Raw genomic sequence first — 17,372 nt, forward strand, 5'->3', positions numbered from 1 at the left:
GAAACAATTAAAAAACATCCTAGAATGTTAAATGCTGAACTCAGGTACTCCCTTTAGCAACTCTAATTGTGCAAACCATTTATACCTATCCCATCCTGCAAACCTGAAGGATGTTTTTAAGCTGTTTGCTGTTGTCCACTCCACTCCAAGATCTCTCATGTCACATCTGGCTGTGCAGCACAGGGACCGTCCCCTTTGTGAGAAGGCCAAGAGAAGACTTGTGCAAAGTGGGCTGTGTCCTCTGAGACCCCCCCCCCCACCATTCTAATCCAATTATTCTGTGCACAGAGGATTGTTCTGGGGAGAACAAGAGTTTGTTTCCCTGTGAGTGAGCAGGGGGCAGCCCAGAGAGCAGAGCTGCCTTTTGTTATGGCAACGGAAGTGTTGGGGATGATGTCAAGGAAACTCCTATCAGCTCTGGGTCACATCACTACAGCTTCATTTGCAAAATCCACTCATTCATTTGTCCTGCAGAGCTCACAGGGAGCACACTTAAACATGTTATTAGCCAGGAATTTGGGGAGGCTGAGGGAAAGGCGGGTGGAGGGTTATTTTCATGCTTGCACTTGTGTTGTCTTAACCTGTAGCAGATGTGCTTGTGGGGCTGAGAACTGGGATCAGCCCCTTCTCCTGAGCCCTGCTTGTGTTCAGTGAGGGATTCCTGGGCTGTGCCTCACCTCAAGGTGCTGCTAGCAGGAACCAGGCTGCAAGAAGTCACTGCCTGGCAGGACACAACTCCAGAGCTGGAAGGATCCTAACAGGATCAAATCCAGCCCCTGGCCCTCAGCTTTGTGAGACAGAGCTGAGCCTGGGCAGGGAAAAGCTGAAAAGGTCACAGAGCCGGGAGGGACCCTCAGGGATCAAATGCAGCCCCTGTCCCTGCCCAGACACCCCAAAAACCCCACACCCCTGAGGGCTCTGTCAGTGAGGGGCTGGGAGCACAAACCCTATGAGGAACCACTGAGGGAGCTGGGGGTGCTCAGCCTGGAGAAAAGGAGACTCAGGGGTGCCCTCGTCACTCTCTGCAGCTCCTGAAAGGTGCCTGTGCTCAGCTGGGGCTGGGCTCTTTCTCCAGGCACTGACAGAACCAGAGCACACAGCCTCAACTGTGCCAAGGGAAATACAGGTTGGATAATAGGAAAAAGTTTTCTACAGAAAGGGTGATGAAGCTCTGGAATGGCTGCCCGGGGAGGTGGTGGAGTCCCCATCCCTGGGTGTGTTTAACAAAGCCTGGATGTGGCACTGGGTGCCAGGGTTCAGTTGAGGGGTTGGGGCTGGGTTGGACTCGATGCTCTTGGAGGTCTCTTCCAACCCAGAGATTCTGTGAATTCTGTGTCCAAAGGCTCCTGGAGCTGTGGCAGCCTTGGCACCATTCCCTGGGGAGCCTGGGCAGTGCCCAGCAGCCTCGGGGGGAAGAACCTTGCCCTGAGCTCCATGCCAAGGCCTGGCCCAGCTCCAGCCCTTCCAATGTTTGCTTTGAGACCTCTCTGGTGGAGCAACTGTGCCACCCCCTGGGCTCCCTGCTGCAGGAGGGGCTTTGGTGAGTGCAGCCCCAGCTCCTGCGTGGGATCTCTGCTTGCTGGAAATGTATTTTCCCTTTTCCATCAGCCGTGCACTGCTCACACCCTCACACAGCACTGGCTGCATCAGCCTGTCCAGGAACTTCAACCTTTCCCATTTAAATTTCAATTTCAGGTAAAAACCAATCAATTCTGGGTGTTTGTCACAAAGTTTAAATTAGCTGGAAAGAAAAGTAAAACAGTGAGAGCTGCAGACTTTTAAAATCAATATTTTATTTTACTTGAATGTGCAAATAAATATAAAAAAAACTACATTCAAGGAGCTGGCAAAGCAATTACAAGCCCAAAAGCAAAGATCCTTCAGACAAATGGAAGAACAAACTCTTGACTCAAGGTCGTGCAGTTACACAGCTGAAACCCTCAGACATGAACAAGCCCCTCTCAAAACTGCCTGATATTCCCCTCACATCCTCTGCTACTCTCAGCTTTGAGACAATAGCACTGTAAAGGGCTAAAGTCTTGCTTAATCAGTTCAGATTATAAATTAAGGTTTACAAAATAAGGATGCTTAAAAATACCTGAAGTACACTTAGAATGGGTGATGGAACAGGACGGTGCCCAGGTTGTGTTGCCCACCTTGGGACACCTGGAATCAAATGCATTTTAAGCCACAAGTTGCCACCTATTTTCTAGTAAACAGTTTTCTGTATCATAAAACCATAAAATTTGGCACAATTGTCATCTCCACTGGGAGACAGCAGAGAGGAGAGCAGGACTGAGGTGTGTTTTGGTGAGTGGCTGGAAAGGAAAGGGGGACACTGTGCTTGGCACTGGCCTTGTCCCCCTGCTCCCCCCAGCCCTTGCAGAGCCTCGTGGTCTCTTATCACTGCAAGGAGGGCAGGAGAAGAACCTTCAGATCATTTCAGGAACCAAAGTTTAGCAGAGACCCAGCCCAGGAGAACACGGGCTCTTGAAAATCTCTGCTGGCAGTGGTTGTGCAAGTGGCCACGAATGCCAGAGAGTGGCCTCCCTCCTTCCCTCCCACAGATTATTTTGCAAAAAAGACAAAGACTTGGGACAGTTTTCTATTAAACATACCCCAAAGGCCAATTTTTCTACTGTCAAGTGAGACAATTGCGAAACCAGATGTCGTACAGTGGAAATAACCCAGGACAAATCCTACAGGCTGCTCCTTAGGTCTGGCAGAAATCATAACCTAAAAATCAAAGCCACAGAAAGTTTCAGGGGTGGGGGGGGGGGGTTATTGCCCCAAAAGCCAGGGAAAAGTTGGAAGCAAAGCTGAAAGGAGGCTGGGTATGCCTCAAAAATGTTAATTTTGTAATACACTCCACAGACAGCGTGCTTGCCCTTGGCCCCTGAAAAACAGGAGTGAAGAAGTCACAGTGGGGCTGCAGGACAGACACCAGTAAATTTCCTTGATTTCTCACTAGATTAAGTCAGATGTAGTGTTCTGCAGGGATCAGGGCAGGCTGTGTTAGGCTTCATGGCAAAAAAAGCTTCAATAGCAGTATGGATGCTCGTCTAGGACGGTTGTGGCTGGATCTCCCTCTGCTCCTCGCAGATTCCCGTGTGTCCCTGCAAACCCAGCGCCGGTGCTGACCCAGCAGGGACAGGAGGCTCCGTGGGCCGGGTCTCAGCTCCCAGCTGTGCTCCGGGAGCTCCATCTGCCGCTGTCACCGAGGTGCTGCAGCCCCGGAGCGCCGGGGGCAGGGCCCGCACAGGGAAACGCCCAGCACTGGAGCTGCCCCCCGAACATGCAAAACACGAACCCAAAAACCAGGCCAGACCTCGCAATGGACGCTCCTCCCCGTGGATATTCCGGAAGGCAGAGTCTGCAGCAGCTCCTCAGCTCCCAGAGCAGAGCTGGCAGCTGGAGGATTTCTGGCTGAGCATCACTCCCATCCCAGCACCACAGCTCAGGGGTCTTCCCTCAGCTCATGCTCCTGAACACTTGGTTGATGAAGGAGAGTCAGAGCCTTGAGTGCTGGCCATCCTCGTGTCAGTTTTGGCATTTTTCTCACCAGAGCACCAGGAACAAGAGTCATTTGTTGCCTTGTTGGGTCACAGGGATAATGAAGCCCCCCTGTGCCAGGGGCTCTCAGCCCTGCTGGCACTGCCAGGGTACAGTGAAGAGTTCTGCAGGCTCCAAGACAGCACAAAGTCAGGAAGATGGGGAATATCAAACCCTTGGAAGTGGAAGCAGCTGCCAGCATCTGCTCAAACACCAGCCCAGCTCCACCTCTCCAAAGCAGCCACTAGTGGTAGTTCACCCCCTCAACTGAGCTGGTCAGCAGTGGCCTAAAGCCAGGAAACTGCTAAAAAGTGTGTGGCAATGCCAAGAGCCCCCTTCCCATAAAAGCTTTTCAAAGTCTCTTCATGATGGCTGGAGGATTACACTGCAAGGAGACAAGTCTATGCCATATGGAAAATACATGATAATCCAAAGTAAAATGCTGCTTGGATAAATATCATTAATACATACATTGCATTCCCACCACTATTCTCATAGCAAACGTGCTTCACCAGCAGAGCTCTGCATCTCTGGGTGCTCAGGGTGAAGCAGGACGGCGGCTGTACTGGACTCTGTATCTGTTCACTGGCACCCCATGGACATTCACTGTCTCACAGGTGGTTTTGCAGGGCACCATCTCCTCATCCTCATCCCCCATGAGCCAGTCTTGAACCACATCCACGGCCTCCATGGACACGTTCTCCTCCAGCCACCGGTTGTGCCACTCCTCGAACTGCTGGTGGTGCTTCAGCAGCACCACGGGCTGGACCTGGGAGGAGCAGGGCAGTAAAGATCACTGAGAGGTTCCTGGGGGAAAAGCCAAAGCCCTCAGCTCTACCTGAGGTGTGCAATGCTTTGGAAACAACACCAACGGAAACAGGAAACCACAGACCGTTTAACCACCCCTATTTCCTAATGGCTGCCACTCCCACTTAAAATTTGCATGCAAAGAAAAGGCTGCTAAACTAATCCAAAGTACAGAGCATTTACCAGCTCTCCTCCTCTGTGTTACACCCAACACAGAGCAGTAACTTTTGGGTGCAGCTTGCAAGAATTCAGCCACAATTCCAGCAATTGGTACCGTGGAATCGAAATTATTGATACCTACACTTTGCCTCCCACCTCCAACCTCTGCTACCAGCTGGGCTGAAGAGGGAGCAAAAGGGAGATGTACCTGCTTGGCTCTGCAGAGAGCTCCCCTCCTGTACATGTAATCCTCAGAGTTCATGATGAACATCATCTTGTGGGTGTTGAGTTTGAAGCGGCAGTCGACGTTGCAGGCGCTCTCCACCCCGATCAGGCGCTTCCAGGAGCTCTTGACCTCGCTGCGCAGGGCCCTCACCTGCTTGCACTGCCACTTGCGAAACTTCTTCAGGTTCCTGGAGCAAAACAAGGGTGACAAAGCATGTGTCACACGTGTCACACCTGCTCAAGTGCTCTCCTCAGCTGACAGGGCTCACAGCACAAGTATGGGACTTGTATTTGCACGTTTTGTATTTCAGGCTCTCTCCGGGATCTTCCTCTGTATCCTCTGACAAATATTTAGTGAAATGGGAACAAAATAGACCCAGAATCTCATCCAGAGTCCATCCTGCTCCATTCCAAACACAGCTCCATGAACAAACCTCAGTGCAGTGGTCACAAATTTCTCCTTTAGCATTCCCATGCAGCTCAGTGGCCTGGAGCAGCCCCTCAAAGGTGAGTGCATTCCCCCACGGCTGGCACAGCAGCCAAAGCCCTGGCACAGGGGCAGGGAGGAGGCAGCAGCAGGTGTGGCTCAGGGCAGGGAGCAGCTCACCTTTGCAGAAAGACCGGTTTCAGGAGGAAGCCATCGTTCTGGTTGTTGGGAGCTCCTTCCACCCCAACGTACTGCTCCATGTAGTTTGCCAGGTGCTACACAAGGGAGACAAGTTCCAGTGAGATTTCACTCCATCAGGACAAACATCACTGCAAAGAACCTGTTTATCTCCAAGCTGATTATTCTGAGGCTGATTTAGGTTGATCCTCTTTTGCTAAAGCACCATTTCTGTCAGTGACCACAGCCCCATAAGTCACCTGCCCACCCTCCAGGCCAACTTGTCCTCCTGGCAAAGCCTCACAGTTTGGAACAATAAAGCAGGGAAATGAGTTTTCCTCATTCTTAGACATCTGCTCTGTGGTATCCAGACTCCATGGTCACTGTGGTGTTACCTGGACCTCCACAGGATCTTCTGTCTGGGTTTCTTCTGTATCCAGCAGCTCTATGGTCATGATCACCTGTCCTTTCCTCTGGAGAAACATGACCTGGGATAAAGTTACAGAAAATATTTGCCACAGGGGTTCACAATAAAATGCTGCATATTCACAAGCCATTTGGACAGCAAATAGAAGCTAGGAGAGAAGCAGCAGGGCTTCTCAGTGAGCCACAATGTCCCCTCACTGCCTGGGCTCTGATTTTGGTACCTTCTCTCCATATTGCTCACTCTCTCACCTTGAAGCTTCCAAACCCAACTTTGAAATGTCACCTGAGAGATTTCCTGAAGTTTTTCAGTGATTCTGTGAAGTTCCCTGGCAGCAAGGCCTCACCTTGAAGCAGTTCTCATCTGCCATGCACCGTTCAGCCTTCCACTGGTAGCTGGTCTCCTTTGCTGCCCGCACACAGCGGGATGACAAATTCCCCCCAGCAGCTCCTCGCTTCCTCTCGTTCAGGTAGAGCTCAACCACCTTCAAGCAGATGTCATCGCTCACTAGATGGTGAAGCTTCCATTAAAAAAGGGGGAATTCAGTCAGCAAGCCTGGGCCAAGAGTTAACTCCAGTGTGTCATGAAAGGAGGGTAAAATTCAGCATGGCATCACACTCAGCTGAAGCAGCAAACTCCAGAGACTTCCCACATTTCACTCTCTTTTTCATGACTTTGCAATGAAAGGAAGAGAGGAGAGTGAGGGGCTAATGTGCCTGAACTATAAAACACAGCTGGGAGACAGACTTGAGTAAGAAGGACCTGACATTTTTTGTGTTGCCTTACCTGTATGTTACTATAGGACACAAAACATTAACCACTGCTCTCAAGGTGAAGAAAAAGGAAGTTTATTTTCTGATTTTAACATTTATAGTTTTCCAAAGGTGACAGTGGATTGGAGGGTGAAAGTGCCTCCTCTCCAATGACACTGGACAAACTAAGAGCCTATCAAATTTTTCTTCTTCTATAAAAGAATGCAAACCAGTAAGTTATTTACAGAAAGTGTGTGAGAAAGCTTGTTATAAGAATGTGAACATTAGAAAAATCTTAAAAAATCAGAACGATGGATATATTTTGAGCGTGGCAGGATTTTGAAAAGACTGGAACCAAAAAAAAAAATTGGGAAAGGCCAGAAAGAATAAACCCCCTAAGATGGTTTTTGTATGGAAGCCAAATTCTCTCACTAAACTTCTGCTGGGGCATTTCCCTGTCAGATTTAACTTTTCTCTGGATTTGCTCTGAGCTCAGTGCCCGTTGCTCTGCAGGGCACTGGGAGAGGGCTGGCAGTGTGTGAGGGGAGATGAGCAGAGCAGAGCAGAGCAGAGCAGCCCAGCCCAGCCCAGGCTCACCTGGCGCACGATGTTCTGCACCAGTTTGTCCATGGTGAAGCCGATGTAGGCGTGGATGGTGAACATCTCCCTCAGGGTGTCCTCGTACTGAGTGGGGTCAATGTTCCCATCCAGGAGGCTCCTCACCATGTCCAGGAATGCTGGGTAGTACTCCTCCAGCTCCACCTCACCTGGCATGGGGAAAGGGAGTTCATTTCACACACAGAACAGGCAGAGTGAAGTCAAGCAGTGCAAGAGGCAGCATGTCACAGACTTATTTTATGAAAAATCCTTTTGTTAGGATCTTTAGCTCCTGAGAAGCTGAGAGGCCTCAGAAACGAAATGTAACCAATGGTTATCTGCTGCTGTGGAATGCAAAAGGTGGATCTGGGATTGGTCTCATGTGGTTGTTTCTAATTAATGGCCAATCACAGTCCAGCTGGCTCGGACTCTCTGGTCAGTCACAAGATTTTATTATCATTCCATTTCTTTCTATTCCTTGGTAGCCTTCTGATGAAATCCTTTCTTCTATTCTTTTAGCATACCTTTAATATAATATATATCATAAAATAATAAATCAGCCTTCTGAACCATGGAGTCAAGATTCTCATCTCTTCCCTCATCCTGGGACCTCTGAGACCACCACCACAGCAGCACTGCTCAAGAACCACAAAACCCAGAGCAGGGAGAGATATGAGAGACAGGAGAGTGACACTACAGACAGGAGAGTGACATTACAGACAGGAGAGTGACATTACAGACAGGAGAGTGACATTACAGACAGGCAGATCCCTGCCAGCTGCCCTGACAGGCTGGGACAGTTTTTCTCATGCCCTCCCAGGAGTGCCCTGGGCAATAACTATTTCTTTGTGGCGCTGTTTACATTGTAAATCAAAGTAACAGATTCCTACAGTGAGGTACCTGGGAACAGTGAGCACGGCGCTCAGGAAGTCTCTGTGCAGCAGCCTGTGACCCCCTGAGTGCCCTGCTGAAGGAGCTGCGTCCACAACTCACCAGCACAGCAGAGGATTGCACCTCCAGCACCCCTCCCAGAGCTGCCTGCTGGCCCTGGTGACTCAGACAAACACAATGGAGCACTGGCACCCAGAGCATTATCAATGAACCAAGCCCTGCATTATTCTTACTTGGTTGTTTGAGTCTTAGCTCCATGGCTGGATCATTGGTTTTTTCTTTCCTCCCTTCACAGAGGAGCTTCTCTCTCTCTTTCTCAGTCCTGTATTCCAGAAGCTGCTTCTGGGCCTGCCGATAAATCTTGAGGAGCCTGGAGCACAGAGTCTGGTGAAGGCGTAGGAAGAAATACCAATTATTATTGACAAAGAAGAGGCTGTAAACATCATCCAGGGTGTTGTGGGACTCAGCAGCTGTCACATCACAGAAGGTGGCTTTGGTCTCCAAAGGACTGCTTGGAGGCCCAGGCACGTGTTTTTTCCGCAGCTCAGGAGTATCCAGGTTCTGGCCCTGGTGGTTTTCTCTGTCCTCATCTGTTGATTCCTCAGAAATGTTGTGTTCAGGTGGCTGAGAGAAGAACAGCTCAGGTATGAAGTGATGCACAATCTGCCTGATGGTTGCCTGATCCTCCTTTTGGATGGTGGGCTGCCTTTTCACATAATAGCTGATAAGAGATGCTGCATCTTCCAAAATCTGCTTGTCTTCATAGATGAAGATAAGATGAGGCTCATTTGTGGATGAACTCCTCCCCTCTGAATGCTGCTCCTGATGCTGTAATCAAGAGACAAACAGATAAAGATCCTTCCAATGCCTGCTCAAGAGCATTCCTGCCAGGAGGAGTAACCCAGTGTAACACTGTGCTTGGGACAGCTGGTTTTGACCCAATGTCCAACCACTTCCACACGGTCCCAGGTGCTGTGGACACACCTGGCTCACACCAGTAAGGCAGGGAATGGAGGAGGGCTCCCTCCCTGTCACACCCACCTCGTCATAGACACTCTCAATTTCATTCAGCAAGCTCTTGGAGCGCAGAGCTTTGGTGTCATTCTGCTTGAAGTTGACAGCCTGGTGATCCAGGGATTTCAAATAGGCCTTCTCATACTGCTCCCTCCAAATCTTGTTGAAGCCCTGCTGGGCCTCCCTCCATTCTTCCTCTTTTGCTTTCAATCTGCATAAATGGACAGTCTACATCAGTTCAGACAGACAGGCACAGAAACACACCCAGAACATTTTAATGTAGCCAACTGTGGTGCAGCAAGAAGTTTTCAATGGAAAACTGGAATTGATTCCTGAAAGCAATAAATAAATTTGAAAAAGCACCACCAGTGATGATGAGTTAAAACAACACCTAGAGAATCACAAAACCATTCAGGTTGGAAAAGACCTCTGAGATCATCAAGTCCAACCTTTGATCAATCACTGCTTTATCAATAAGACCAGACCACCATGTGCCATGTCCAGTTGGTTCTTGAACAGCTCCAGGGATGAGGACTCCACCACCTCCCTGGGCACCCCCTTCCAATGTTTAACAACCCTTTCTGTGAAGAAATTACCCCTGACTTCCAACCAGAACTTCCAGCAGCACAGCCTGAGGCTACGTCCTCACATTTTACTGTTTAAAAATGCTTTAAAAATCCTTTTCCAGCTTCTTAAAGAACACAACACAATGGGAATTACCTCTTGAGAACCACAGGGACAGCAGTAACTGGGTTTTTCTTCAGACTCTCGATGATCTCTGGTGCTTTGTCACCGTAGATGCGGTAGATGGCCCGGCGCTGGATCACTTCTGACGTTCCTCCCAAGCAATCATCCAGGCGAAATTTCTCCTGGTCCTCCTGGCTCAGGCGGGACAGTTTCTTCTGCACACTCTCCAGCACACGGATTGTGGCTAAATTGGTCTCCAGGACAACATCCAGCTGTTGAGAGTTGCCAAAAATCAGTGTCAGAACAGGCAGAGCAGGAACAAGGAGAGCAGCAGCAGCAGCCCAGGTTTGTGGAAGGTGTTGCAGCCCCACAGGGTGGAGCCAGGAAGCAGCAGGAAGGTTTTTACTGGAAACCAAACCTCTGCCAGCTCTCCCAAAGGTCACATGCAATTTAGAACTGGATTCATGCCTAGGAAGAAGTATTAGACCCCAAGCACAGCACACCAAACTCCATCTCAAACCAACAAACACCACCAGAACTTTCAAGCCTAGGAAGAACTATTAGACCCCAAGCACAGCACATCAAACTCCATCTCAAACCAACAAACACCCAACAGAACTTTCAGGAACTCAGGAATTCCACCCAATCAGAACTTTCAGGCCACTAATTAATTCAGCAAAATCCAGAGGTTTTGCTTTCTGAGGGAGCAGAGAGGGAGCAGAGCACCAGAGGTACCTCAAAGCGCTCGTCCTCGCAGCGGTGCAGCTGCTCCTCATATGGAGTCTTCTTGGAGCTGACAAAAGTGGAGTCCTCAGACCAGGATGGAAACGAAACCCAGGTATCATTTAACACCTGCAACAGTGCAGACATGACATTGAGCAGGGCCTTGTGAGCCCAGAGCTGGTCTCATGGGGTTTTGTCTCTTGTATTTTGCACAATTCTTTCCTGAGGTTCTGTAGGACATTCCAGGCCTAATTCCCAGGTCACTGCTCCCCACATTTGAGGTCTGTGTGGAACTGCAGGGCCCTGTTCAGAAAACTCAACACCTTCACTATCACTTCACAAACAGAGATCACTCTGCAGTGATCAGCAGCTGTAAATAAAGGAGACAGAGCTCCCCACAACAGCAGGAATGGCACCTCAGGCACTGCCTCACGGGGCTCTTCCAGAGAAAAATTGTTCCCAAGGGCCATACTGGCCCACTGCAAGAAAATTAATACCAGGATATTACCAATATACCAATATTCTTTTCTGTCTACAGGAATAAATTTCTGTCTGCCCACAGACTCAAAAGGTATTAGAGATGTGATTTGAGAAAGGTTTAGATAGAATCAGTGAAATGTGGGCATTATTTCAATAAATTGGCTGAATAAATTGAATTAGCACTGAAAAGGGGACTCCACGTGCAGCAGCTGTGGCACAAACCGCCCCACTCTGATTTTTATGTGTGTTCAGGGATTGAACAGCCTGATCCCAGAGTACCTCCTTGCAAATGGCTGTTCTCCCACTGCACTTTGGCTGCTGGTAGGTTTTTGGGAGAGCCCTGTAACTGGATCCGATGCGTTTGCAGGAGGCGTAATCGATTTCCCGGCTCATTCCGTCCCCAGAGCGGTCGCTCAGAGGAGAAGCAAAGGAAAGCTCTTTCACCCCAAGGAAGGACTTGAACTGTGCAAAGAGTTCTGGGAATTTCCTTCAAAAAACACAAGTATTTTGTTATTTCAGTGTGACAGTTTTAGGGTGGTTAATGCGTGTCATAAAAGGGAGGCAGAAATATCTTAACAAACTCAGCAGTGCAGGGAGAAATCTTTCACCAACATCTCACCTCTGTTATCATTCTCTCTGAATTGCTCTAGGGTTTGGTTTGTTTTTATTTAAGGTAGGAAAATTATTTCCCTTCACCACACAAACACTCCCCCCCTTAAGTGCCTGAGGAGAAACTGATCCTTGCTATTTGATTCTCCCTCTCCTGCTGCAAGCCAAACACCTCAGGAGGCTCCCAGCAGAGCTGGACCTGTTTATCCTTCTCACAGTCCTGTTCTCAGATTTCATGTTTATACCTTTATTACACTTTGAGATATTAAATGGGGAGTGTAAACAGACAGAGGAAAATATCTTCCTCACTATACTTCCTCTATACTCATTAAGAGCTGTATAGATAAATTTAAAGGTTCAGATTTTATTACTCCTCATTTTGGATTAAACTTCATTTTCTTGCCTGCTATCCAGGAGATACTTCCAAGTTAAATCCAAAACTTTTTTCCAGAAGTTGACAATGTGCCCAAAAAATAACAGAGTAGGACCTACAAAGTACCAGAGGGCAGAGAGGTAAGTTAGTAACTTACCCTAAAAAGGGTGTAACAAGCTGGAGCAACTCAGAGCCAGAGACCAACTCCTGGTTGAAGAGAGCAATGCAACGGAGAAAATTCTCATAGACCTCCTGACTCTTGAGCACCCTGCGCACCTGCAGCAGTTTGGAGAGATGATCACAGCACCTGAATGCCACTTGCATTGAGAAAATCATTCATTATCAGTCTATTCATCTTCCAAACCCACTTATTTTAATTTTTGTTGGTTTTTCTATACCTGAAAAGTCAGGGAATGTCTTAAGTGTTGACACATAAATTGTACAGAAAGCCAACAGACTAACAACCATATAAAAAGCTGAAGGTAAGTCCAGAGAAAGTGAGAAAAGGACAAATGCTGACCTTGTCAAAGAAGGAAAACTCTTGCAGTGTCCCATATTTCCCCACTGTTGCAACTGACAGATCTTTGGTACCTCGCAGCTTCATTTTCTTCTGTTAAAAGAACAAGCAGTTATATTTAAAATGTTGTGACTCAAATGCCATCAAATTCCACTCTGTTGACACAGAACAGTTCCCTGCAAAGGCTGAGACCCTGTATTTCCCCAGCAGTGATCTGGCATTGCTGTGTCACGTCCTCACAGCAATCTCTGTCAAATGTCTCCCAGCTAAGAAAAAACAACAAAAAAAGAGAATCACTTGAGATTCTGCATTGAAGCAATAAATTGTCCCCTTCCAGGGCCAATACTTAGCACAGAAGCTTGTGATATTTAGTATCAAACATGTTACCACACACATTTAAGCAAGCATTAAAAATTCCCTTTTTCTACAGCAATTAAAATAACTCAAAATTTTGTGTCTCGTACACCTACATACATCAAAGACACTACTCATTACACCTTTATCTCAGCAATTACTAAGCACAAGTAATGGAGGTTTTTATGAGTTTTTACTTGCTGGAAGATACCTTTGCTGGGCCAGAAACAGGACGCAGCAGCAGCGGCCTGGATCGCTTCTTGCTGTGCTCCAGATTCTTCTCATGCTCGGTTTTCTGGACACTGTTCACTTCACATGGTCCATTTCCTGTGAACTGAAGTAAATAAATAATGATTTCAACATTCTCCTCTCAAACAAAGAATCCTAACAGGACACAGAGCATGTGGTTAAGTCACCTGTTCTGAGAAAATCCAAACAATGAAGAGGAGCAAGGTTCATTACTGGCTGTATGATTTTCCATGTTTTGCATATTCTACATGCAGACAAGAGCATTCAATATCCTGCCCTGCTCTCAGCACATACCAAAGACCTTTTTGCCTCTGGGAGGAACTGTCCAAACTCTGAGAGCAGATCCTCCTGTCCCCGGAACAGATTGGCCACTTCAGTGAACACTTCCTCCTCTGACATGCCCCGGAAGGGTCGGCCCTTGGTGTTCAGCTGCTCCTTCTGAAAAGATACACACAGATGTTCAACAGGGTCAAAAGATCCTTCACTCCGCCAGAAAACTCACCCTGAGCCAAAAACATGAATGCCACAGAACTTGAAAGGACTCTGAGGCAGCCCCAGGCTCTTACAGGGCCTCTTCACACACAGGATCACAAAATCAGCTGGAGGTGAGTAAAGACAAGTCTGGCTACAACCTCTCTACACCCCACAGTTTTCACATTTTTTGTCATTTCCTGTGAATATCTATGAAGACAAGTGCTTGGGAACTTTAAGTCTGTTCAACAGGCAGAGGTTAAATTTGACAACCACAACTCCAACAGCTCCAGTGCCAACCCAGCGCCTCTACCACAGGAGACTTTTTACCTGGTAAGTGTGAAGAATTTCTAGAAAGGATCTGTAAATCTCTGGATGGTCAAGGAAACGTGTTTTGATCTTGTTCACGTAACTGATGGCATTATTGAACTCCACAGAATCAGATTCCAAGGGAATTTGGGATTTATCTTCTTTGTAGGGAAGCTGCTGCCGGAACTCCTCGGAGCAGTCGCTGTGGTTGTGGGAATTCTCCTGGGAGTAGTGCAAGACCAGCCCACTGCCAGGGAGTGCACTGGGAACAGGCTCTGGGGGCACCTGGGGGCACAGGACACACGAGATGGGTTGGAAAAAGATCAGGGATCAGCTCAACAACAAGCCAGCAGCAGGGCTGGCAAGGTCTCCAGCTAAAAAAATACGGTCACGTGAAGAAGGAAGAAAAAGTATTTCAGTCACCAATCAATTTCCCTACCTGGTTTATTAACTCCACCTGTTAAAATAATGCCTGAAGTTCTCCCTGGTGTAGGAACCACCTGATTTGTGGCTGTCACAGCCTTACTGGCCTGACTTGAGAGGCTGCACCAAACACCAGTGCAGGTTCTGCTGCCACTGGTTATTGCAGAGGAGCTGCCAGTTTTAAGGGGCATATTAAACATAACCCCCTTACAGGTCTTAATTCCTAAATAACACAGAGATCTGAGGGAGCTGAGATTTAAAAGGTAGTTCCTTCTGCTAAATGGAATTAAACCACAAGTTTATCAGCAGAATTCAGTTTATGGCTCCATTTCAGCTCCACAACCACACAATAACAACAAAAAACAAGCAGGGGTAACACCCATCTGTATCCCAGCAAGTGTGTTTCACACCAACAGAACCTGATGGGGATCTTAAAGATCCATGATCTTAAAGACCTTTCCCAAGGTAAACAATTCAATGATGTCACAGTTCTTTTGCCTGTTTCCTAAACAAATTTCCTGGTTTCTCAGTGGAAGGCTGGAAGTGCAATTCTTCCAGGATCACCCTTTGAAATTTGCCACTACCCACAACCCATATTGGGAACCAATTTAACAATGTCAAGCCAATTACAATTTCAGTAATTGGCTTGATGTTGTTAAATTTCACTTTCCAAACATGACTGAAATATTTGGTCTTGCAGTGGTGTTTCCATGCAGAATCATCATTCCTGTGTAAGTCAAACTACCTGGTTTGAGAATAAATCAGGGGTTGGATCTAGGTAATCTTTAATGTCCCTTCCAACCTAAAGCACTCTGTGATTCTTTGAATAAACATTTAAATTTATATTACACTCATTGTCACAGGTTTGAAAACCATCTAAAACCATCAGCAACGTGCACTGCACATAAATCTGCACAGCCTAAACTGTGGAGACATGTCCAGTGACACACAGAAGAGTTTATTTAGGGAATAAGAGCTCTGGGACCTACCTGATTATTCAAAGGTGACTGTATACTTAATTTCCCATTCTTTGGAATTTCTATCCTGTAGCCCAGAGGGAGAAATGCATTGAATCCTACAATGAGGTCAGGATGCTCATGGAAAAGCTGAGAAACTCGTCGGATCACTCCAGGTGTGTCAATGCTAAAATTGAGAGGGGTTTGTTACTTTTTTTATCCAAATCAGAAACACAAGTTAAGCCCAAAAAATGACAAGAGAAATGTAAAGTATCTGGTAACTTAAGGATGCAATTCTTTAAAAAAAATTAGTTCAATTGGAGGGAATGACCACTGAGAGGGATTTGTTACTTTTTTATCCAAATCAGAAACACAAGTTAAGCCCAGAAAATGCCAAGAGAAATGTAAAGTATCTGGTAACTTAAGGATTCAATTCTTTTTAAAAAAATTAGCCCAATTAGAGAGAATGAGCACTGCAGCTTCACCCTGGGAATGTTATCCATGGAGAGGAGAGAGAAGTGTGCAGGTTGGCAAAGGGGCAGGACAGACAGACAGACAGCACCTCCAGGGCTGGCAGGTCACAGGTTCTGCTCAGGCTACCTCACTTATTTCCCAGATCTGTGTTTCAGAGTGGAAAGCAAAAGCAGATTTGCTTTCTCCTGTGGATTTCACCTCTGGAAAATTATGGGATGGGCAGAAATACTCCAGCTTCACAGGACTGCACCACTGTGGGACAGGGCAGGGAGTGAATGTGCAGAGGGGGAATGATGGGGTGAAAGCTGGGGGAGTCTGCACAGACCCCACAAAGGCTGAAACCTGGGGGAAGAGCTGGAGCTGTGCCAGGCCTTGGCATGGAGCTCAGGGCAAGGTTCTTCCCCCCGAGGCTGCTGGGCACTGCCCAGGCTCCCCAGGGAATGGTGCCAAGGCTGCCACAGCTCCAGGAGCTCCCAGGGCTGCTCAGGGTGGGGTTCTTGGGGTGGCTGGATTTGATCCCTGAGGGTCCCTCCCAGCTCAGGATATTCTGAGGTTCTGTGAAAGCCTGAGGAGCTCCCCAGAGCACCCAGGGGGGCAGGACCTTGGCTTTACCTCTGGCTCTTGAACTCCTTCATGATCTCCAGGAAGCCGTTGTAGGTGGCGGGGTCACTGCCAAAGCGAATCTTCACCTGGTCCAGGTAGGAAAGGGCATCCTCCACCTGTGGGGGAGAACACGGTGAGCCCAGCCAGGGGAACCGGCCCCGGGGGAGCCCCGCAGCACCGGGAAGGGCACTCGGTACCGGTGAGGGGCCCGAGGCCGGCAGGCCCCGGTGGCTGCCCGGGCTCGGGGGTGTCAAGGCACGGACGGGAGCACGGTACCGGGAGCCGGGAACAGGTCCCTGGGGAGGATGACCGCGGTACCAGAGAGAACAGCAGGGACGCGGAGAGCGGCACGGCCCAGGGGAGGGGGGAACAGGCCCGGGGAGTCCTCACGGTACCGGGGGAACAGGATACGGTACCGGGGGGAAAGGATGCGGCCCCAGGGGACCCCATGGAAGCAGCGGAGGAGGGAGGGGAAGCCCCCGGCGCGATGAGGACAAGCCCCCAGGACACCCCCCGATACCGGCGGGTGAGGGACAAGCCCGAGGGGACGAGTTCGGCACCGCGGCCGGGACAGGGCAGGTCACGGCGGGGGCGGGCGGGGCCGTCCCGGGGGGGCTCGGAGCGGCCATTCGCGGGGGCGGGGAGGGTAGGGGCGATGGCGGCCGCTGGGGCGGCCCCCGCACTCACGTGCACCGGCAGCTTCTCGTGCGGCGCGGCCCGGCCGCCACCGCCGCCGCCCCAGCGCGGGGCGCTGCCCCCGCCGGCCCCGCGGCCGCCGCCGCCGCCCCCCGCCGCCATGTTGGATTCGGGCGGGCGAGCGCGGCCCCGGCGGCGCGCGCGGCCGCTGCGTCAGCGCGCACGGCCCTGGCCACGCCCCCTCCGCGGCTCCGCCCTCTAATTGGCCACGCCCCGTGATGAACCACGCCTCCTTAGCGGCCGCGCTGTGTGGGCACGCCCTTGTCCACCAGGCCACGCCCTTGTTAGTGACAGGCCACGCCCCCAGTGCGGCTTCCGGCCGTTCGAGGGCTGGGGCGGGAGCGGCGCCTCAGGGAGCGGCGGGACCGAGGGGGAACAGCGCCTGCGGAGGAGCCTCGGGGGCTGCGGCGGGGCTGAGGGGGA

At 49.5% G+C, this 17,372-nt stretch overlaps 1 protein-coding gene across 1 annotated transcript; it reads right to left on the reverse strand.

Annotated features, from left to right (window-relative positions):
* Positions 1-1,773: 1,773 nt before the first annotated feature.
* Positions 1,774-17,051, reverse strand: SIN3B (SIN3 transcription regulator family member B). Its single transcript, XM_066566245.1, has 19 exons — positions 16,941-17,051; positions 16,263-16,369; positions 15,210-15,363; positions 13,819-14,082; positions 13,312-13,455; positions 12,980-13,102; positions 12,418-12,507; positions 12,055-12,173; positions 11,195-11,402; positions 10,448-10,564; positions 9,746-9,984; positions 9,053-9,236; positions 8,245-8,839; positions 7,121-7,290; positions 6,118-6,291; positions 5,743-5,835; positions 5,351-5,445; positions 4,727-4,931; positions 1,774-4,321 (listed from the first exon to the last, which is right to left on the reverse strand). Exons 1-19 carry the CDS (start codon positions 17,049-17,051, stop codon positions 4,091-4,093), a joined length of 3,423 nt encoding a protein of 1,140 aa, XP_066422342.1. The 3' UTR covers positions 1,774-4,090.
* Between the last annotated feature and the right edge of the window lie 321 nt (positions 17,052-17,372).

The sequence above is a fragment of the Molothrus aeneus genome, chromosome 27 (assembly GCF_037042795.1).
Source record: "Molothrus aeneus isolate 106 chromosome 27, BPBGC_Maene_1.0, whole genome shotgun sequence".
Taxonomy (NCBI): domain Eukaryota; kingdom Metazoa; phylum Chordata; class Aves; order Passeriformes; family Icteridae; genus Molothrus; species Molothrus aeneus.